General features: G+C 39.9%; 1 protein-coding gene across 4 annotated transcripts in view; it reads left to right on the plus strand.

Moving 5' to 3' along the window:
* The window catches only part of PHACTR2 (phosphatase and actin regulator 2), a 116068-nt gene that overhangs the window by 66962 nt on the left and 25214 nt on the right, over positions 1 to 23892 (plus strand). For 3 of the 4 annotated variants that reach the window (XM_045544493.1, XM_045544494.1, XM_045544495.1), the window contains exons 5-8: positions 9344 to 9881; positions 15704 to 15897; positions 17069 to 17225; positions 22519 to 22574. In XM_045544493.1, the coding sequence (XP_045400449.1) occupies positions 9344 to 9881; positions 15704 to 15897; positions 17069 to 17225; positions 22519 to 22574 (945 nt within the window). Of the gene's footprint in view, positions 1 to 5050; positions 5291 to 9343; positions 9882 to 15703; positions 15898 to 17068; positions 17226 to 22518; positions 22575 to 23892 lie in introns of all 4 variants that reach the window. The other variant, XM_045544496.1, reaches the window with a different exon arrangement.

The following is a 23892-nucleotide window of genomic DNA, read 5'->3' on the forward strand; positions in this document are numbered from 1 at the left end:
CTCAATACCACTGCTATAATGTGCAGGAGGAACCTCAGGGCTTCAAATTTATGCAAACCTGAACTGAAACTCCCATAAGGAAAGATTTTGTTGGGAGATCTTAGATGACTCCATGCAGCATAGAAAGGAATCCTTGAAAATAGACTATTTCCTGTTTTATAATGTCTGCCTCTGAGTTGGATGGCCAAATTTTGTCAAACCTAGTTCTGTAGGCATTTTGAGACGCCTTCTCTTCCTCCGTTCTTCACCTACATTCTCCAAAAACAAAGGGAACAAAAGAATATTTGATGGCCCCATTAAACACACAGCTGTAACTTAAAATCATCTTCTCTGGAAGTCTATAACCATTTATTATTTGCATATAAATTAGTCTTTAAAAGGTTTAGGGGCCAGGTGTGATAGCTCATGCCTATAATCCTAGCACTCTGGGAAGCTGAGGCAGGAGGATCACTTAGGGCCAGGAGTTTGAGACCAGCCTGAGCAACATAGCAGAGACCCTGTCTTTACAAAAAAATACAAAAATTAGTTGGGTGTGGTGGCACTCGCCTGTAGGCCCAGCTACTCAGGGAGGCTGCGGCAGGAGGATCACTTGAGCCTGGGAATTTGAGGTTGCTGTAAGCTATGATGATGCCACTGTACTCTTGCCCAGGCAACAGAGCAAGAGACTCTGTCTCAAAAAAATTAAATAAAATAAAAAATCTATTCATCTAATTCGCCTACTCCTTTAGCTTGGAAAAAACAGTTTTAGAAGCCTATGTTAATAATCTGTTGGAAATTCATTATTTTGTTTTATTTCATGGAGCTTTACTTAGCCTTGTTCCATTGAAAAACAAACTAGTTAAGCTTATGCACACCAATTATGAGAAATTAACAAATTGTAATGATAATATTCCTGGAACATAAAGTACACTTAAATACATTTGAAAGGAATTTAGTTGAAAGTATTAATGTAAGTAGGGACATTTTTTGGTTTTTGTTTGTTTTTAAGTCTTGCTTTCCTCTCTCACCAAACTGTTAAATTCCAAATCCATCTGTGGTTCGTTCCTGGTGCAGCCTTCTCACGTTCAAGAATCCCATCCTCCATTATGTAACAGTGCCATTCTGGTGCTTGCCTGGTCCACGCGGGGTGTCAGTCACTGGACTGGCCAGACTTCAAAGCAAGCATTTCCGTTATCAACATAATAAAAAGTTGCCGACAGTTTTATGTGAATTCACCAGCAGGCCTTGATGTTCTAGAAAGAAGATGGCAGACCTAGGTCCGTGAATAGTTGAGGTGTTTTTCTTTTCTTATTCTTTACTTAGAATCGGTACATTCAGTTCGTTCTGGTCGGATAAGTTCCAGGAGAACCCCTTGCTTGGCTAGGCAGTACCTAAGGCGACGGGAGTGCTGGAAGGGCTGACGTGCCACTAATGATGCAGCGAGCCCCTCCCATTGTGCCGACAGTGCGCACGCCAGAGCCACCCTGATAATGAGAAGAAATGGGTATGAAACCACGTCCTGACACTGAAAAGAATATCACCCATAACTAACATCATAGTGTATTGTGTTAAATAGCAAATGCTTTATGAACAGTTTATAAGTCAACAGTTTATTTTTCTGGAAAGACACATTTAATTCGGAAAACTCACCTGAGATTCACTTTTGCCTCTGTTCCTCTTCTGGTCTCACTCCTCGTGTGAGCTCACTGTCATGCAAACCCACCATCTCATGGTCTTAATTCACCCTTTATTTGGGGAAACCGTGCTCCCCTTCCTTCTGCATTAAGGCAACTTAAGAGCATTGCTTTGTCTATTAATTGGTTATATTTGCAAAGCCACATCATATGCCTTTAAAATCCTAGAGACTTATATCACTTTATAAGACAATATCTCAGCACTTTAATATTTGAAACATCAGTGTCAAAGAAAGCAAAACAAATGGTAAGTGATGTCCTTTGCACTTGCTCTGTGGGCAGCTTCCACCCAGGACAGGCGGGTATTTCTGGAGCTCCTGGAGGTATCTGATGATACAGTGGTCTTAGGCCTCCTCTGCAAATGCTGGAGACTTCTTCCTTAAGGTCTTCGGGGCACTAAGTCTCCCATCATTGTTTCTCAGCAAGTGCCCTTAAATATACAAGAGCAGAGAAACCGACCTGCTATCTGTGAAATACAGCTTGGTATTAAATAGGAGAAATCTGAAAATTGATATTATTTCTATTGAGTTATTGTAAAGGGCTTTCCATGAATTAACAAATGATGAACAGTTATTTGTTCCACAAAGAATAACGAGGTTAGACTCTACCGGGAGCTAGGAAAAGAGCAGTGAAGGAAAACTGGCCTTTGCCCTCAAGCGGATCACGGCCTACGAGGAGACCAGAATGCAAACAGGCAATTGTAGTGCAAGATGCCAAGTGCCATGCAAGGCCCAAGTGTGGCGAGCCAGGGGAGCTTGCAGCAGGGGCCACTTCTGGTTCTCAGAGAAAGATATTTCTAAAGTAAGACCTGAAGGAGACAAGGAAGTAGTTGAGTGAAAGAGGGGAATGGGGCAGAAACGCATTCTAGGCAAGGTGAAGAAGGCACGCGGTGCCTGGCCTTGCTCTGAGTATTGCTGAACTCAACCCTTCAAGTGGCAGGAGGAGCCATGTGTGGACATCTGGGAAACAGCTTATCTTCCAGACGTCATTGCTGTGACGCACGGTGTCCTTGTCCAGCCAGAATGAATAGGCAGCCCTTTCTGAACCTTCTCTTGAAATGATAATCCTTATATCCTGCCTTCAGATCATATGATAATAGCAAAAAGTACAACTCGACTTAATTCCTTACCTCCCAGACAGAAGTAAAGAGTCTGTTTTCTACTGGTTTGGGTGTCAATAGCTAATAGCCAGTCAGTGGCATTCATTGAATAGACAGGGTGCTGAAAGCATTGTGGTTGATGGGATATAAAATTTCAGACAAAAGGAGTTTGTAATTTAGTCAGAAAAACATACAGTTTGTACACTCACATGCACCACCCCCCACAAACACACAGATGTAGGAATCACCAGGGTGACAGACACTCAGAGGTAGGTGGTAGAGTTCGAAGAGGGAGGAGGCGTGGGCCATCTTCCCAAGGAGTCAGGAGAAAGTTTGTGTGTGGTATGTCCATCTTCTCCCCAGTACGGATTGTCCTTCCCAACTGTCATAGAGCCAGCCATCTCCTCCTTCCCAAACCCAGAAGCTGGATACTTTGGTGTCTAACTTTGGAATGTAAAACCTTACACAGAAAGAAAAAATATCCCTCAGTGACATGCCGTGAAGTGAGAGGATAAGACATGTGGGGCTTATAGTATGAAAGAGGGTTAAGATCTCAAGTGTTGCAGATCAGTTTGGTCTCACCATGGACAGCATCGTTGGGCTTGGTCTCCACACATTTCAGTATTATGCTAGGGGCTCAAACTACAAAGACGTATTTAAAGAATAGACTTGGGCCCTACGTCTAAGTCAATGTATGTTTGTAGATTGTATGTTAAAATAAAATGTTTGAGGTGTGTATCCACTTGTGTCATCCTTAACATTAACCGACTCTTGTGATTACCTGGCCTGGTTCAGACCAGCTGGGTTTGCAGGGCCACTACATATGATAATAAGCAGCTTAATTGAGGAGACAAGATGTATAAACAGAAAGGCAAAAAGTACAAAGTAGCCTCTGATAAATGTTGAATATGTGGCCCACATGATAAGGCCGAAAGAGTTTAGAGGCGGGAAAGGTCAATTTGGGCCGCAGTGACTTGCGGGGGGGATGGGGGGGAGAGGTGTTTCACGGCTGAGGCAGGATAAAAAATGAGCTTTTAAAGAAGTTTTATTGATTGCCTACTGTAACTTAAGTCATTATTATGGTGGTTATATATGTGTGGACTGATGGGGGGAAGTGGTAAAAGTTTACATTTCGCACTCACTAAGAAACAAAATAATAAAAATAATACTAAAATGTGATATATTCCAATATTAAAACCCTTTCTTGCTGCTTCATTAATGGGAGGACATACCCAGTGAAAGCTTAGTCTTATCTTAACACTGTCATACGTTTTTCATTGTGTTCCATTTTTAAAGAAGTGCTGCTTAGCTCTTTGGACCAGAACCATATTTTAGTTTATTTTCATTTCAGTCAGTCACTGTTAGAAAAAATGTGATGAGAATATATGAATGAACCTTCAGCATCTCCAAGCAGGGGACTGATACTCTTTCTCTGCCATTTATGTAAATTCTTGGCAGAGGCTCCTGTTCTTACCTATGAGTTTTTATATGAATTTTAACTTTTGTCTTTTCAAAACCATTATTTATATTTGCATTATAAAACAAACTCAGATAATTTTTGGATTCTGCACCATCTGTACCTGTAGCTGTGACAACATTTGAGAAGGGCAGAGGAAGTTATTGTAAAACAGGAAGCTGCCACTGTACTGGGAGAACTTGAGAACATTTTAGAAAATGGTTCATTCTTCAGCACATTGTACCTCATGTAAAAGATTCTCCAGAGTCTCCCTTAGCTTAGAAGAGATTGATTTTTGACCACAGTAAGACTGAACACAAATCTTTTTCTGATTCATCGGGCTCAAGTTCTCGAAGGTAACTGAGTCATGTGGTTGCTGTGGCTGTCGGTCCTCACCCCACGGCAGCGGGTGTAATGTGCTCATCTGCCACCCTCCGGGGGCCTTCAACTTTGTTACATCTGTTAAATTTAAATTTAGCAGTGAGTGCCCACGTCATCATCCAGCAACCACAGATTCAAGGCTGGACCTAAGGCCTGTGACCTGTGGACGTTTATACTCATCCTTGGCATAACTTCATCAAAGTAGCTTGTGTAACCCAGTTTTATCAAAGCAGTGATTAATGTCCCTGGAGAGTACACCTCAGTTTGTCTTTCAGCCTTTGCTTTTACCTCAGACTTTGGTCTTTCTGGTGCAGAACTCCACGTGGGGTCCCAAGGGCCAAGCAGCTACGCTTTGTATCACTGTTGTCATATGTCTTGCTCCTCGTTTTTATATGGTGTGTGTCTGTATCAGTCTGCCTCTGTTCGCTTTCTCATTTATAGAGAACACTGAAAACCACTCTGAAACACCGGCAGCTCCTGCTTTACTTCCTTCAGCTCCTCCTAAGCCTAAACCCAAACCTAAACCCAAAAAAACACCTGTGCCTCCAAAAGGGGCCACGACTGGGGCCAGCCACAAAGGTGACGAAGTGCCTCCCATTAAAAAAAATACCAAGGCTCCTGGTAAGCAGGCCCCCATCCCTCCACCCAAGCCAACAAGCCGAAACACAACCCGAGAGGCTGGTGAGTATGCCCCCAGTGCCCTGCGGGGTTGAGTCTAGGGTGCTTGGCTCTGGGATGGGGCTCATTGTTTCTTCTAGGTGTGATGGTCTTTTGGGGTCTTAGGACATAATAACAGTGGATTCAGCTTTGACACAAAAAATCCCCAGGAGATTCCTTTGTTGCTATCCAGCAAAGAAAAGTCAACCAGTTGATTAGCTCACCTCATTAGTTTTTGGGTACATATACCTCTTTCATCTTGAATATCCACCATCTGCATATGAGACCCAGTTGAAGGATACAGGGAGTAGCATGCCTGATGAATGACAGTGATCTGAGAGAATATTATTTAGACATTGACCGACCTTTTGCCTATTTGAGTTTATGGGTGGTTTTTTTGGCTTGGGTTTTCTTTCAAAATATCTTAGGTTTTCGTATAAAAATATGACACTTATATTTTTGGCATATTTGCTGGATGTTAGTGTGTTAAGTTTCCAGCATCCATAGTCGTCTTCCCTTCTGATAAATGACCAAGGGTTTATATCACTTGGCTCAGGTCCACCCAGCTACTTTCTACCACAGTCAGAACAATTTCAGTCTAGTTGAGAGTTACACACTTAGTCCCCTGCCACCCCCAGAGACTTCAGTGTGTTATAAGGCAAAGCATGTAGTGTGGTGTGGTTACAAATTGCTATTACGGATCACTAGCGGATGTTTGACTGATCTACAGTAACTTCATGCAATATGTATCCAGCCTTCCTTTCCAGTCAGATGTGCTTGCTGCAGAGTGGATCTCCCATTCTTCCAGTGAAGTGGAATAAAGATGCCTATGGTGTGGTCTAACTTTTAAAAGGACATTGATTGAAGTCCACAAGCTTAGTGGCTTTTCCCCATTAACATGTGCATAAAAGTTCTCCTGTGCTATAGCACATTTTATTTTCCTTAAAATCAGCAGCATCTTTCTATCAGTTGACTCCCAGGATTTGCCCTGGTGTTGATCTTTTTCCCCTCATAATTTATCCCCATAATGCTCAAATTCAGAGAGTAGTTTAGTCGACAATGTGACAGATCTCTGAATGCAAATGGATTTCCCTCTCTTCCTGCCTTTGGACTTTAGCATCTGGGTCTCTTCTAATAAGCTCTAAAATGAAATGTTTTGGAACGATGCGCCTGCAGTGCCCATGGGCCATCTCCTCAGGGACCAGCTGTCCTCACCCATCAGCGTTCATGCTTGGTGGATTCTGTGTGTGTTTCCCAAACTTCCCTGCATACCCTGGGAGCAGAGCTTGCAGTGAGGAAGGCACTGAGAGCCCCAAACCATCACTCTGTCGTTGGGGATTAAGATCCCATCTTGTGTACGCTTCCCACTTCCTCATTCCCCACGTGGTATCAGCTCACTGTGGACTTGCCTTGGGCTCTCTTTACTTCTCTCGGAAGATTAACGCAAGAGCAGGGGACAGCTTTCATGAGAGATTTTGAGTTATTTCCAGATATTTTACTTGAAGATTTATTAATAGACTCATGATGTTCCTAAGAGAATAGTACAGTCATTTTATTCATTGTATAAGAAGAGGCCCAGCAGACCGTTAGTGTAAATAAGAATGTGGCTATTCCAGGGACTATCACAGAGAAACAGAGGTGGCATTGAAGTATACCAACAAGCCCATTGCACAAGGATTCTTTGATCAAATATTGATAATATTCCTTCAGAATCCTACTGCTATTTCATGTATAATCACGTACAACTGCCTGCATGCTGACTTTGTTTTATTTGAATAATGTTGATCTTTTGGAAAAGTTAGTTGAAATACAGCTCTTGATTTTTAGTCCAATGTTTTATATTGTTAAAATAGCTATCAGTTAAAATTCTTCCTCTATTAGTAAGTTAGTATAAGCCTCCAGATAACCAGATACCAGTTTAGAACATTCAACAGCATTGTCAGGCAAGTAAGATTAAATCTTCCTGATTTATTCTTTCTCATTGTTATACACTACTAACAATGAAAGTACTTAATTAACTATGGGCTGGTACCATTTCTTTTTTTAAAAAACATTATGGCCTTAATTTAAAGTAATTTAGGCAACATGGTTCGTTTCAGCAAAGTCCTGTCATTTTAGAAGATTCTTAAGAAAAAACATAATGGGGCCTGAATTTGCACTGCAAACATTGAAAAAACAGATGTCTTTTTCCTTAAGCCAGGCTAAGATTAACTTTTCTGTTAGAAAAGAAGGAATTTTCTTTTAAAAATTATTAAAAGTGATATGTAGAAGAGATTCTGTTTAACTTACCAAGGAAAATAATTGAGCATGTTTAGGCATCAAATCTTTATTATCTTTGTTGTGAAAAATAAATTTAGAATGTACTTAGCTTGAAGGAGTTTGCTTAATGAGTTTGACTTGTAAACAAGTGAAGGTTGTTAACTATAGAGATATATTAACAGGTCCAGATTTGGGGAAGGGGAATTCTAGTTACCATGTATATCTAAAATAATACAGACTCCAAACCACAGGGACTCTTTTTAAGCCTGGATCCTGTCGCTGAATGAGATTGGCTTATTTAATATATCAGAATTAATGAAGTTTTGCATCTCATTGTCTTCCTCTCTTAACCCTCTGTTGACATCAATAAAGTTATACCTGGAGGTAAGTTACAGTAGCATCTGTGTGCACCTGGATTGGCTCCACTGTATGAACAAAATATTTTCTAATAGATCTGTGAAAGACAGTTCAACTTCTTATGAAAAAGAAGGAACATACAACATCATAATAGAAGAAGCAGTTAGGATAAATGTATAGATCATACAGGTCATGAAACGAAAGAGTAGTCTCATAGGAGTTTAAATGTATATCCTAAAATGACATAAAGAAAGGATAATTAACCTTTTTTTCCTGAAAATGGTTTGGTTGAATGTGGCCCTATCCAGAAGTAGGCAAATATACCAGGATGATCCTTTGATGAAGATCCTCTTGGAACATAAACCATATAAACCTAAGGAAGATTACATTTGCAAAGGTGGGGTCAGAAGGCCTTAGAATGGTATTCTTTCCATTCACATTATTTAGGAGCTACCCATGTAAATATTTTTTGTAAAAAGAAAGTTTTTTCCTGCGTTCTGATATTTCGAAGGGCACTTGTCTTTCATGTGTGACGTGTGTTCCCTGTGTCCCGTCACTACTGCAGATGGAAGTATGGACCAGCATGGCGAGTTTCTCCAGAGCTGTGGGAACAGCTGGTTTGGAGTTTGCTCTTTTTTTTTTCCCCCTAAACAGGGGCTTGCTGTGTTGCCCAGACTAGAGTGCAGTGGTGCAATCGTAACTCACTGCAACCTCAAACTCCTGCACCCAGGATCCTCCTCCCTCGGCATCCCAGGTAGCTGGGACTACGGGTGCTCATACTGTGCCCACCTAATTTTTTTTTTTTTTTTTCTGTAGAGAGTTCTCACTATACTGCCCAGTCTGATCTTGGACTCCTGGCTTCTCCTGCCTTGGCCTCTCAAAGTGCTGGGATTACAGGCGTGAGCCACCATGCCCAGGCTGGAGTTTGCTGTTTTAGCAGTAGGATGAATAAATGTGCTTTTGGCCCAGAAAGGAGCTGGTGATATATACCCCAGCCTTTTCTGAATGCAGGCAGGCACTCCACTCCCAGAGAGACATCAGAGAACGTGCATAATTTACGATGAGCCCAGTTGTGCACCACACCAGCTAGCTACTGGAGTCTGTCTTCTACACGCCATGATACCCCTTCTTCAGAGAATACAGGGCTTTTTCAGGTGAAAAAGCTTTGTCCATAGGACAAGGAGCTGAGGATTTTCCCTTTGCTGGCTGAGGTAAAGACTAGAGGAGGGAGAAGACAGAGGGCGCTTGTCCCTCAGAGTTTTGCCATAAGCATCACTTGCTCCTTCCTAGATTGGGGGCAGAAAACAAGACCATTGTCATTATCAGCCTATTTTCTGTCATTCATTTGTTCAACAAATTTTAAAGGGAACATTTTAAATGCCAGTGACAATTACAGTTTGGTTACTTTATTTAAAAACCATCCTAATCTTCCATTTTTAATGCAGAATCTCTCTATTGTAGCTGGTTCCTCTCATTCAAAAAAACCAAGTGGCTCCAAAGCATCAGCTTCACCATCTACTTCGTCCACCTCCTCTCGTCCCAGAGCTTCAAAGGAGACAGTTTCTAGCAAAACAGGGACAGTGGGGACTACAAAGGGTAAGAAAAAAACTGGCAAGCAGCCAACGACTTCTCGCCTGTCCTCAGACACAACCACTCCTGGCGCATCCGACCTTACGGGAGAGCCTTCGGAGAGCGGAGTGGAGGGTCTCACAGCCGAGCAGACTGTCTCTGGGGCTGAGGAGCGGACCTCAGGCAAATCCAAGTCTGCAGTCCCTCCGCCCCCTGTGGCTCCACCGCCTTCTCCCCCCGCCTCTCCTGTCCCTCTCGAGGATCAGTGCGTCGTCGCCCCCGACACTCCACTTGTCCTGGTCAGCGTTGGAGCTGACCTGCCCATCTCTGCCTTAGACCCAAGTCAGCTTCTCTGGGCCGAAGAGCCGACGAACAGAACCGCTCTCCACTCAGGCCCTGGCTTAAGTGATAGCAGAGAGAGTGCAAAATGGTGAGTTGGGCACACGCCCCATGTTCCATCTGAGTACTCAAGTTCACTGATGCATTCTGTTGGAAATGAAGGAACCTGGTTTGCTTTCTTTTATGATTTAACCTACTGAATGTTAGATGAGCACACGTGTGACCCAGGCGTTGGTTTTTCAGAGCCCTCGCCCTGGGAATGCTGGAGGAAATGACATTGGTAGTGCCAATAAACACCACTTCAGATCTGTGGTTTTCACGTCCCTTCAGAAACTGCTTCAGCACTGCTCAGTGGTCCTTGTTTTTGTCCCTAGAGAGTTCCCTTCTCTTTCCTCACAGTTTTTATTTGAAATCTTTACCCCTTGGGTCCAGATTGCTCACCCACCATCGCCCGCCTCGTTTCAGCAAGTTACTTAGCCTTCTCCTTCTCCAAGGGCATAACGACCATCAGGAAAGAACTCTCAAATTCGAACTCCTTTTTCTCCAACCAGCGTGGCCCCCTTTCTTCTCCCGGCTCAAATGGTACCTCCTCTGTGAAGCCTTCCAGTGCTTCTAGACAGAATTGGTTATTGTGTCTTCTATACTCGGACAACCTCTTTTTTTCCTACCTATGGGACAGAATAGCCAACATATCTTATTTACTGCTCTGTCTCCAGAAACACATTCAGAGTCTAGTATGCTGTAGGCACTCAAAACATGCATAGTGAATTATTGAATGAAGATGAAAAAGTGAGCGAAGGTGGTTATAGGAAAGTCAGCCTACTTCAGCATCGTGGAAGCTGTGTTGAACATGAGATGACCTTGGTGCTAGATTTTATAAATAGGATATAATGGAAGATAAAAGGTAGTGAGTGGTCAAGTAGGCTTCATTTCACTTAAGGTGACCAACTAAAATAGCCAAGGAACTTGATGTTGCCCCACCACCACCCACTTTCCCAGGCCAGAAACTGGGGTTCATTTTAGGGTCCTCATTCTCCTTCCTTCCTTGTGTCTTATGACACAAGGCACTCCTTTGTGAGTGCACAAAGTCCTATAAATATTTTACTTACAGGTAAATAAGACATGTTAGCCCACCTGTGCACAGGTATGAAGGGAGGTCTGTCAGAGTATAATAGACACAACTATCAACTCTGTCTAGGGAAGTCTTGGAGTTCTTGAATCCAAACTCTTCTCTCCTATGTTGAAGAATAAAACCTGCATTCACTCTTCAAATCATTTAAAAGGTTCTATTTCAAAAAACTCTGTTATGTTAGACTTTTTCAAAAAAATTTATCATATTAATTAAAGTAGTTTTGATCAAGAGACTAAAATATCAACTTAAACTATTTAATTGCAGATAATAATAACCTTCATTCATTGAATACTTATTTAATGTCAGGAACTAACCAGTGTATATATATTATCGCTTAATTTACAGATGTCTTCCCTGAAGTCTCCCCATTTTATACATAAGAAAACTGGCACTCAGAGACATAAATAGTTTGCCCAAGATTGCCCACTTAGCAATGGCAAAGCCAGAGTGCAAACCCACATTCTATGCTCTGAATAACTTCATAAGTTTTCCAGAGCAATTGCTTCTACTTCTGTTTCTTTTCTATTAGTTTCTTGTTTCTTTGTTTTTGTTTTTGTCATTTTGGGCACCAAAATTTGAAGGAAAGCCAAGGAAAGATTAATAAATGTCAAACTACAAATTAGTTTATTTGTTTGACATTTTAATAAAAGACAAGGGAAAAGACGATATTGAAATGAATCATTATGTCATCTGTCTTAGTCCATTTTGTGCTTCTATAACAGAATACCTGAGACTGAGTGATTTATGACAAACAGAAATTTATTGGCTCAGTCTTCTGGGGGCTGAGAAGTCCGAGATCAAAGTGCTAGCACTTGGCAAGGACCTTCTTGCTGTCATCACGTGGTGGAAGGTAGAAAGGCAAAAGGCACATCAGAATGAACCCACTCCCATGAGCCCTTGTAAAAATGGCATTAATCTACTTGTGAGAGCAGAGCCCCCATGACCTACCTAAACACCTCCTGTTAGGCTCTACCTCCCAAAGCTGTTGTATTGGGGATTAACTTTTCAACACGTGAATTCTGGGGGACACACTCAAACCACAGCAATTTCCTTAATACTTTCAGCACACAGGAAATGTCTTTGTTTAATCATAGTATTTTCCAGCATTGCAGTCATTTCCAGCATTTAGAACTGAACACTCATTCTTTCAGTGTATATTTTTTGCTTGCATTTTCTGTGCTGGGCGATCTAGTAGTGCCAAAGATAAAAAAATAAGCAAGACAGGGTGGTTGAAAGCAGTTTTTACCAAAATGTCTGGTATGCCCAGGAAGTATAAATTTTTACGATAATGTCTGAATTTTGGAAATAGGTTGGGCATATGGGTTTATTGGTCAATATACTAAAGAATAGGGTGCAACATATAAACGCTTCCTTAGATAGTCTTAAGCATTCAGAAAGCTCATAGCCAAAGGTGACCTGACTCTGTGCAGTTCATCTCCACAGACACGCTACTGCGGGGGCTTAATATCTGTCTTGAGCCCCAGCGTGTGAAGAATGGTCAACCAGAAGAGGTGCACATCTGTTCTGTTTCTACTGGAACTATGATCAGAGGGAGAGAGCTCAGGATGTCATTCGACATTGAGGATATTTCTGGTAGATTTTCCTGTCAGTCAGGGTAGCTATAATGTTTTCCTAGAAGAGGTCATAGAGATTTTGTTCTCCATATATTCTTCAGAACTAAAAATTTAAATTACAGTTCATTCTACAGGCATGGTTTGTGTTTGCTCTTGAATTAATGAACCTGGAGTAAGTAGTCTCCCAAATTTCCATCCAGATTCTTTCTTCCTTCTTCAAGTGGATATTTGAATTAGAATTTCTGGCTCTTAGTCACTTGCTTTACTTAGAACTTTCCCTGAGTTATGTTTAGTCAACTAATGTATAAAAATCTGTTATCTTATGAAGAGACTTCTGTTTAGAATACAAATATGAAAACTTGAACACACTGGCTGCCACACTAGAAAAAAAATTTTTTTTCCTTGGGGCTGTGGTGTTTTATTACAAAAATAGAATAAAAACTTCAGAAAGAAAATAATCTTTTCTAATTTAATGAAAAATTTGTTATTTTTTATTGTTTTCTGTGCATGAGTTACATGCAACTTGAAAAATAGTTCGTGCTGCTCCCAAAGTAAAGAGGCGTGTGAGTTACATATGCTTCATGAGGCCTTGGGCTCAAAACTAGTGTGAGTTAAATACAACTCACGTGGCAGTTAAGATTATGTGGGGCAAGTGGCTATGTATAAAAGTACCTACCTCTGTTCCCATATTACAGGCTACTGTTTGGTAAGCTTCCCTTCATTGGCAACTTCATCAATAACACATATGTCCAGTATAATATAAGACAGAAATTATTAGAATCCTATTTGAAGGCCATATCCAAAAGTGACTTGACTCTGTTCAGTTCATTTCTGCAAACATTTACAGAATGCACTACATTGTCCAGGAACCCTAGGGAAAATAATGAGAGCTAAGTCATGAGTTCATTGATACAAATTTGGAGTATATTTAATATTAAATATAACTTATAACATTAATATAACTCATTAAGTATAAAATAAAGTGTAATATAATATAACATTTAATATGTAGAATGGATTTGCTACCTTGGTTGGGCAACTTACTCGTGGCCTACCTCAGTTCCGTGAACTATAAATCATCTGCTCTCCTTATTTAATACTATGGAACAACTTGTAAGTTATAAAGGTATGCTGTACTCTTTGAAAACTGCAAAACATTATAAAATACAGATGGTGAGATTAAAATAATAATCAATATCATAGTAAATTAGTAAACAGTGACACAAACAAATAAAGGGGCTCAACTTTCAAGTATCTTTTGTTCTGCCATCCAGAATGTGTTATTAATTGGCATGTCTTTTAAACATGCATTGGTCACCCATAATGGCAGACTGTTCAAACAAGGTTGGCTTCCAGTGGCAATCAACTAAAAATCCAGACTGTGGAAAAGTTTTCCCATAAAAATAGATGTTCACTTATTTAAGATGAAACTTCACACTGTATAAAGCAGTATGGTGGTGCCTCAAAAAATTAAACGTAGAGCTACCATAAGACCGTAGCAATTCCACCTCTGTATATATAGCCAAAAGAATTGAAAGCAGGGACTTGGATTTGTATGGCAGTGCTCATAGCAGCATTATTCACAATAGCCAAAAGGTGGAAATAACCCAAATGTCCATTGACTGACGACTAGATAAACAAAATGCGGCATATGCATATAGTACAGTATCATTCAGCCTTAAAAAGGAAGGAAATTCTGATACAACATGAATGAACCTCGAAGACATTATGCTAAGTGAAGTAAGTCAAACACAAAAGGACATTGTATAATTTTATTTATCCGAGGTACTTAGTCAAATTCATAGAGACAGAAAGTAGAATGGTGGTCTCCAAGGGCTGGGGGGAGGGGTTATGGGGATTTATTCCTTAATGAATACAGAGTTTCAATTTGAAAAGATGCAAAATTTCTGGAAATGGATGAATGGTACACTTAAAAATGGTTAAAGTGGTAAATTTTATATTATATAGATTTTACACAATGAAAATGAGATTTCGTATTTCCCCCTTTGAGAACTAGAATTTAGTCTGTCAGATTTTTCTAATAAGTGAAAAATAGAGAATTTCGAGAGTACCTGGGCTTTTAACTCCAAAGTAGAATTTTAAATACCTCGTATTCTGATAAAGTTTACCTGTGTTCGTTATTCAAGAAGTTTTTGTTTTATTTTGTTTTTAGTTAATGAGAGCAGCAGATGCATGTTGCATTCTGTAGTCTTTGTCTTTCAATCGTGTGACATCCAAATTTGAATCCTTCTAATTATATCAGAAAGCAGTCTGGGGGATCTTCTGAGTCTTAAAATGAAGAGTATTTTTTTTTATATGATATGTTTTTGATGTAAAGCACTATTTTTTATTCTTATCTTTGAAAATTGGCAATCTTCATATATTTATAGTAACTCTTTAAACCAGAGACTGTCACCAGGCTAAATAATAGAAAATCATTGCATCCTTGCATATCACTTTTCTTCTAACGAATTCATTTAACTTCCACACTTTCCATCTCCTGTTGGTACTGTAGTCCTGTAAGAGAGTTTTACAAATGCAGAAATGAAAGCACAGAGAGGATAAATGATTTTGGACTGTTGACACACTGGTTGGGGTGGAAATAGGATTGATTCATATATTAATGAAAGAAGTACTTTCTATGCCACTACCATTCTGGGTGCTGGGATGCAAAACAGTATGAGTCCTACTTGTCAAGGAACCTGCAGGTGTTGAGAAGGCAGACAGGTAATAGATTATCCAGGTGGAATATGCCACAGACTCCAGTGGGGTTGTCTTCGGATCACCATGGAGCAGGTAAGGTGGGGCAAGGAATTAAACTGAAGGCCTTCAAAAGATTCTTGAAGGAGCTGAGGCTTAGGCTAAGACTTGATAGATAATCAGAAGTTAATACAGGTCAAACAAAAAATATAGACAAAGTCAAATATCCAGGAGCTTCTAGCTCATAATTCTTTCCACTGAACCCCCCATTGCTATGGAAAAATAAATTTCCAAAATAGAGTGTTACCATATTCATTTACTACATGCATTAATATTACACACCATCTAGTCAAGCTTTTTAATTTCACAGATGAAGAAGGTAAAACCTTGAGATTTAAGTCATACAGCACTGCTCTTCCATTTCAGTGATGTTAGCCTGGCCCATGGCTGGTGTTGATGTCCCCGAGGGTTGCTTCACATCACCCCTGTGTTTTGTACCTTTAACAGTTTCACGACCAAAGACGAGCTGTCACCTCAGCTACTGACACCTGGGCTGATGGGAGAGTCTTCAGAGTCCTTCAGTGCCATGGAGGACGAAGGCCAGAGGGAGTACCAGGCCAGTGACTCTGACTCCGATGGGCCCATCTTGTACACCGATGAGGACGAGGATGAGGATGAGGATGAGGATGGCAGCGGAGAAAGTAAGACTATTTTCAAGAGGTAGTGGGGAGGGTGGGTGGAAGACAGAAGCAGCTGCATTTTGTAAAGAACAAAACCCTCATTAGGAACGAGACATTGAGGTTTTCTTTCACCTCATCTTCTCTTCTAAAATTAGAAATGTGTCTATCCTGAAGTTTTAGCTTTTGATGACAGGTCTTTCTGGAACATGATACCACGAGGGTGGGTCTGGCCTTCGTCTATGAGATAGACGAGCAGATTTGTATTTGTACAAATAACCAAAGGTTTCTAATGACAGGCCTTTCTTAGTAAGACCAAAGATGGCCCTTTCACCCTGGGCCATTCTCGAAGAAGGAGCCCCATTGCAGGATTCACTGGCTTATTCACTGGAGGTGTTTGAGATTTTCATGCACTTACCTCTTTAGAATTAAAAACAGTCATTCATCCAATGACTGTAAGTGAGATAGTATGCCTTCTAGGAAGGAATGATACTAAAGTGGATAAAGCCTACCATTTATATAACTTAGGGAACTAGAAAGTGCTGTTATTATATTATTGCTAACTTTTGAACAACATGACTTGGGAGGAATTCACTGAGGATTGAATTTATCAATTATGACAAGTTATGTGCACGATTAAACAGCAATTTGTTAAATTCTTTTAAATTTTCATGGAGCAAAAAGAAAATCATTATCATCCATCTGTTATGAATTATCATTCACAGAGATTTCAAGAATGCCTGGCTGATTGAGGGTTAAAATATTGGTATAGAAGGTAGACTCTTTCCCAGCAGGGTGTTATGGGGAGGAAAGGAGAACACAAGGATTAACTGTGCAGTATAAGTCAAGGGGCTAAGTTTTTAAAACTTGAAAGAAAAAGTATTGTGCAATCAGTACTTTCCATGATGCACCACATCAGCAAAATAAACTTTATCACTTTCCGAATGATGAGGTGATACTTCCAAGTTTTCTCATGGTGTCCCAATATTTTTCAGAACATTTAAAAAAATTAGTTCTTCAGTCTTTTCAGAATGAACTACAGCCAATGCAAAAGCTTTTTTTCCTTAGGTTAGTTAAGAATCCCCTCTTGCACGTGGATAAAGAATTTGGTCTGGGCTCCGTTGAAAGTCCACGCCACGCATAACCTGAGTGCCACTGGCTAAAAGCCACTCTCTCTGCCCTGTTCAACCCCCAGGTGCTCTGGCAAGTAAGATACGGCGAAGGGATACTCTCGCTATCAAACTCGGCAACAGACCGTCTAAGAAAGAATTAGAGGACAAAAACATCTTGCAGCGGACCTCTGAAGAAGAGAGACAGGAAATCCGACAACAAATCGGAACCAAGTTAGTCAGGTAATTGCTGAAATTTTAGAACAGTACTGACCAATTCATGCTTTTCTTTCTCCCAGAGTTTCCTGGGTCCTTGTGAATAGGCACATCTGGCCTTTCTGGTCTTTTAAAGTTGGCGTTAGACGGTGAACCACTCAAAGAACCTGTCCTTTGCTCCAGCAGCCCAGTGGCTTTGAGGTCTCCAAAGCCTACTCCAGGGGCCAAGAAACTTTTTCTAAAAGGACCAGTTAGTAAATATTTTAGGCTTTGCTGGCCAGACGGTCTCTGTTGCAGCTGCTCAGCAGTGCTGTTGTAGCATGAAAGCAGACATAAATAATATGGAAACCAATGAATATGGTTGTATTACAGTAAACTTGTATTTACCAAAAAGGTGGCAGGCTGGATTTGGCCTGCAGACCATAGTTTGCCCAACTCCTGGCCTAATTCGTGGGCTCCCTGGCATTCCCGTGAACCCTGTGAGGTTCTGCACGGGGGGCTGTGAGGCTGTAGAGGTAATAGTTAGCTTCAGTGGCCTGGCTCCATCCAACTCAGGTAACCATAGCCCTCATATCTAAACTTCCCCTTTCAACTTTGAATAAATGAGTCATCTGACATCTCTTCCTGCCTCCAACCATTGTGTTAGGATTGCCGCTTTTGACACTAGTGACATTGGAAGTCCATTTAACTGGCAGTTTTAATAGAAGTGAGTGTGCACTCACACTGGAGCTCTTAGTTTTGATGATCAATTTAGCACATTTAAGAATTAGTTATTCTGCTGACTTCTCTCACTCTGCATATACAGCAGGGTACTTAATTGGGAGGAGGGAACAGTCTGGAAAACCAGAGCAGCATGTGGCGGTAGGAGGAAATCGCTGTCCTTGCTTGGAAGAGGTGTAACGGGAGGGAGAGGTGGCATGGAGGGGTTCCGGATGTCATTGACTGTTTCTCCAGAGGAACAGTAACCCCCTAAGAAACCTTCTTATAGCCGAGACATGGAAAAAGATTTCAGAGACAGCAGCTGTGGCATCCATATGAAGGGACACCTCAGCCTAACAGAGGATCTAGGAAGGGACTGAGAAGCTCTCTGCGTGGGAACCAGTGGTCTCCTCAGTCTGATCTTCTCACTTCAGCCCTAAACTTTGGCCATTTACTGCCCTAGGAAACAGTCAGCAGCAGTAAAAGGAATGAAAGTGATTAACAGCATCGACCTGGAAAGGTCTACAGGTTTAAACTTGTCATCTTACCAAGTAAAAACAAGGGGCCTCTCTGAGGCCCAGAGAGATTAAGGAAGTTTCTCAAGGACATGCAGTTACTTAGTAGCAGAACTGGGATTAGAATTTCATTCCTGGGCTCTCTGCCCAATTTTCTTTTTCATACTTTCCCCTCTTTTGTACTTTCTACACTATGCAAGAGAGTAAGTATATGCTTGTAGGTTTTTTGTTTGTTTTATTGCCCTTGTTTATGTTTTGCCGTGAAGAAAAATTGAAATCATTGAATAATATTTGCATGAAAGAATAATGCAACATAGGGTGTATCCCTTAAAAACACTATCATCATAGTTTATGATAGTAAGGGGTAAAAAGGTGAAGAATTACATACCCATCTCAAATGTCAAGGTGGCATTAAAGAAAATTTTGTGTGTCTTTGTTAAAATCCTAAACAAATCAGGAGTAGAGGGTTTTTTAAAAAAAAATTATGCTAAATATCTTAGTATATGGAGAAATCCTAAAGTTGTTTTCTTTAAAAATAGAAGCAAACAAAGATTTCCCACTCCTATTGTATTAAAAGTCTGGTCACAATTATTTATGGTGAAGAAAAGTTATAAATTATGGCAAAGAAATACTATTATTATATCTAGTTATACACCTAGAAAACTGTGAAAAGTTGACTAAAAATTGTTATATATAATAATTTCAGCAGGTTCACATGATGTAAGATTCATCTATAAAAATCAATATCATGTTCATATAACATTGACACATAACAAAAAAAATACCATGAAAAAGGGAACTTGCTTTTATACTAACAACAACAACCACATTTTAAATACTAAACTATTCAGTTAACTTGGGGCCCAAGAAATCCATTTCCAGAAAATCATAGTGGAACAAATGAAAAAATATATGAGTGAATGGAGAGAGAGTAAACATTTTTAACAATGAGAAAAATTCAGCAGACAGGTTTATCAGATGCGTGGGTGGCATGAAGTTCGAAGGATAACAGATGTACTTTATAGAATCAGGGCATAAGTAATGGATTAATTCTATAAAATGAAACCAAACAGAAATAAATGTCACCTTTTTCAGTGTAGGCCAAAGGAAGATCATTCATCAAGACAGGTTGAGGGGCCTGTGGCCGATGTTGGAGGCCCTGATAAAGTTAATGAGAATCACTGTGACAGCCATCCTGAGAAGTGGCTGTCCGACATCGGAGTGTGGGCTTATCCAGAACTGGCAGAAATACAGTCTGCAGAGCAGGGCAGGGGACAGCCCCTGGTTGGCTGCATCTGTAAAACAGAGCTAACCAACCCAAGAGCTTGGGAGGATTGAAGGAGATGATATATTTAAGGTACTTTAATGCCTGGATCATAGCAAGCACTCAGTAAAATTAGTTTCTTATTATCAATTTAAATTACTATACATCATGGGAAAATAGGACATAAACATTGCTCTTGTGCAGTATTTCTTAAGAACAGATTAACAATATGATAAAAGAATTATAAAGCAGTCTATTGTTTTTGCATGGCAATTCCATTTGGGGGACTATATAAGAAGGAAATAATCCAAAAGGAAAAAAGATGCTATGTTTTACAAAGATGCTTATTACAAGGCTATTTATAGCAATGACAGATTAAAACAAACGGAGTGCCTAAAAACAGAGGACTGATGAAGAACATTGTGAGAAGTTGACACTGTGGAATCTCACAGAGAATCAGTTTTCTAACTGCTTCATCAAGGATTCCTTGGAGATGAAACACAGGTGTCTACCGGGAGAGCCGGGGAAGTATAGGTGTGTGTTTGGGCTGGGATGGGAGGAGACTTCTCTATCCCAAGTCTAACCATCCAACTGAGACATCTTCTGTCTCTCTTATAGATTAGGATTCTACCCCAACACCCAAAAGTTTGAAAGCCTTTGTAAATACGCACATAGACTGTATCTATCAAAAATTTTAATGTAGCAGAGTTTTTACTGTTATTAACATGTATATTTTACAGAATTGTTTTTCTACAAACACAGCACATCTAATCATTGTCATTGAAAGATAAATTACCCACAGTTCCAGCCTTAGGGAACTCCATGTCTAATGAAAGAGAATTATACAATATATTGCATGGCATAGTCTTGTGAAAAGCACAAGAAACTAAGTCAAAGGACCTAGGTATGAATCCTGGCACCTGCATTCAGTAGTGTTTTGTCTTAGGCAAGTTAATTAATCTCTTATTTCCTCATCTGTAAAGTGGGAACTGGCTGCTACCTTGCTGAATTGGTTTGAGGTGTCAAGACAATATAAGTTAAGCACCTAACACAGTACTTAGGACTTTAAAAGTATGAGTAAATGATATATATAATTACTGTTTTTATAATTAGCTGTGTGATAAGTGCTTTAATAGATGTGTATAAACCATTGTATATGGTCAAAGAATCAGGAGCATTTAATTCACACTTGCAGGAGACGTCAAACATTTACCTTCGAAGTACTATTTTAATCTTTGTAAGGTTTTGGTCGGTGGAGAAGGAGAGAAAGGTATTCCAGAGGGAAGAAACTTTATAAATATTAATAAAAGAAGGATGGTGTATTGGGGACATGATATAGAGTGCAGCATATTGGTGGTACAGATAGGTAGTATAAGGGTACTTAAGTGGCACAGTGTCTGGCTGGCATATAGATAGATGTTCACTGGGTTCTTTTGTGGGCTCAGTTACTTAAGTTAATTTCAGGGTAGCTCTGATGAAGATTAAATTTTGACAAAATTATCAATGAGATATTTAAAATCCCATTAATGTCTATTCTTCATACCATTTCTGTCATAGGTATAAATATTTAGAATTAGTAATATCCTTTATTAAGATTACCTTTCATGCATATTAATTCAATTTGCACAAATTCAACCTACGTCCAGAAGAAGTTTTTCTCTGTGATTAACAACAAACTGATAATGTAAACAAGACCAAGAACTAAGTGATAAAGAGTTACTAGGACATTCAACTTTCATATACAAACAGATAGCTACTAATCACAAATGAACCTGGATTTTCTTGAAGGCAGATGGGAAGAGCCTGTAACTTTATATATAATAGATTCACTTGAGGTCCCAAAAGCAGTCGCTATGCAGTGTAGATTGGTCATCTACTGAGTTGATATGAACTGTTTTTTTTTCAAATTTGTCTTTTTGTTTCTGTTTTTTAGAGACAAGGTCTTACACTGTTGCCCAGGCTGGAGTGTAGTGGTGCTATCATAGCTCACTGCAGCCTTGAACTCCTGGGCTTAAGCAATCCTCCTGAGTAGCTGGGACTATAGGCACCCACCACCACACCTAGCTAATTGTTTTTTATTTTTGTAGAGACAGGGTCTTGCTATATTGCCCAGGTTGGTCTCGAACTCCTGGCCTCAAGTCATCCTCCTGCCTTAGCCTCCCAAGTAGCTGGGATACCAAGCATGTGCCACCGTGCCTGGCTATGTGAACTCTTGAGCAGCAGCCTATTGTAGACTCTAATGATTTGTATATTAAGCAGGCTATTGGCTAAGCTACTGTAACATAGACCAAAAGGTACAATGGCTCAAACAAGGTATGTTTATTTCTTCTTCACACAAGGAACTCACATTCCTTTTGTCTTGTTGCTTTTCTATCCCCTTGGATGGTCTCATCTGCATAATCAAAGCTGGCCCACACCACCAGTAAGTGGTATAAGTGTAAGTTATGGCCTGTGGAAGAAGGAAAGAGCAAAAAGAGAATACAGACCCAGTCATTGTAAGAGTAAAAAGTAGAAGTTACAAATATGATTTTGGTCACATCCCATTGCAGAAACTCACATAACCATACCTGGTTTCTAGGGAGGCAGAAGTCTGTAGCTGGGTACCTGGCTAAAATTCAGGCAGATCTAAAAGGAAGAAGGGAGATTGAATAGTGGGGGCGTTAGCAGTCTCAGCCACAATCTGTAGTCTCCAAACTAATGGAAAGGACACTTATTTTGTAGGTTTAAGAATTGATTTTTATTTCTCAAAAGAAGACAAAATAGAGCTTTGTTGTTTTATTTTGAATCTCTCACTAAGGGGGCCTTGTTTGTAACCTGTAGTATATCCTTTTTGTCATTATAGGAGGCTTAGCCAGAGGCCCACAACTGAAGAATTAGAGCAAAGAAATATCCTAAAACGTGAGTATCCTATACTAGACAATGATTCCTTGAGTTACCATTACCGTTATATTCGTTTACTCACAACTGACTGAAATGGCCCATTTATATCACCTTTATATATTTTAAAAAATAATCTCTTGAATTTTGTATTTCATTTTATGGCTTTGAGCCTGATATTTCCCAGACTAGAGTTGTGGTCATGACAACTGTTTTTAAGAAAGATGAAATACATTCTTTCACCCAAATGTTAAATGGAAGAAAATGTTCTAGTCAACTTACAAATATATGTCAAAGAAAAGGCCAAAGAGTCCACAAGGAAATAAATCAAACATTCCTATATTGTTTTTTCAAAATACAGTTTGTTGCTAGGTTTAACAAATGACTCAATTTAAAACAAAATTATGGTAAAAAGCATTTTTCAATCCATTTCATTTTCCCTTGTGATAACTCTGCTTCCCTCTTGAGTTGTTTATAATTAATTCCTCAGCACTTAAAGAATTTGCCATTCATTTTTCTTCTTTATTTTCACATTCAGTTTTCCCCCCTATTCTCTTAGATTTTAATTTTTCACTCACCACTCTAGTAGTGTTTGTTGGTGTTAGTGTATTGAAGCTATAAAACTAACAGAAGTGCAGTTTGTCATGCTATTGTGTATCAGTGTGGTTACTAACTGCAGTAGTTAAGAAGTGGGTTATTTTTAAATTGAGCCTAGCTGTAGTGTTGTATTTTATTAGCCTGGTTTCAAGAGAGCTTTTTCTTGTATGAAATATCAAAGAACAGGGTAGTACTACAATAGGAATGAGCCACTGGCATGGGGGGAAATCTTTTCAACCAGGCTTTTCGAGTCGTCTTGGCCTGATGGATGACCGCAGCTCTCCAGGATAAGTTATTTTCTTTCCCGAAAGAAAGAAAGATTTTTAGTAGCGTAGTATACTACAGTTGCTAGCACTAAGACAATGAAGATATAACAGTGAGAGGAATGGCCTTCTCCCCTGCCTATGGGCTCTTTTTCCTTGGAATGCTGTTTGCTGGCTGTTTGTGAGCATAACTGGAAAAGAGCCCACGGAAGGGTTTAAGTGACCATCAGTGTATAGAAGAGCCAGTTTGGAGGAGGAAAAGCTCATGGCTAGACAAGAAGGAAAAATTTGTGTTTTAGCTTTTCTGAGGAAGGGTGGAAGCAACATCTAATTCTGACAACAAAATAAAACCATATAGGCTCATCGCTTTTGATAACAGGTTCCCAGGAAATATTTGTTGAATTAAGTTTTACGTAAGCTCAAATGCAGACCATATACTCCTAAAACACAGAGATTATGTCTTGTTGCATGCCTGATGC

This window comes from Lemur catta, chromosome 2 (genome assembly GCF_020740605.2).
Source record: "Lemur catta isolate mLemCat1 chromosome 2, mLemCat1.pri, whole genome shotgun sequence".
Taxonomy (NCBI): Eukaryota; Metazoa; Chordata; class Mammalia; order Primates; family Lemuridae; genus Lemur; species Lemur catta.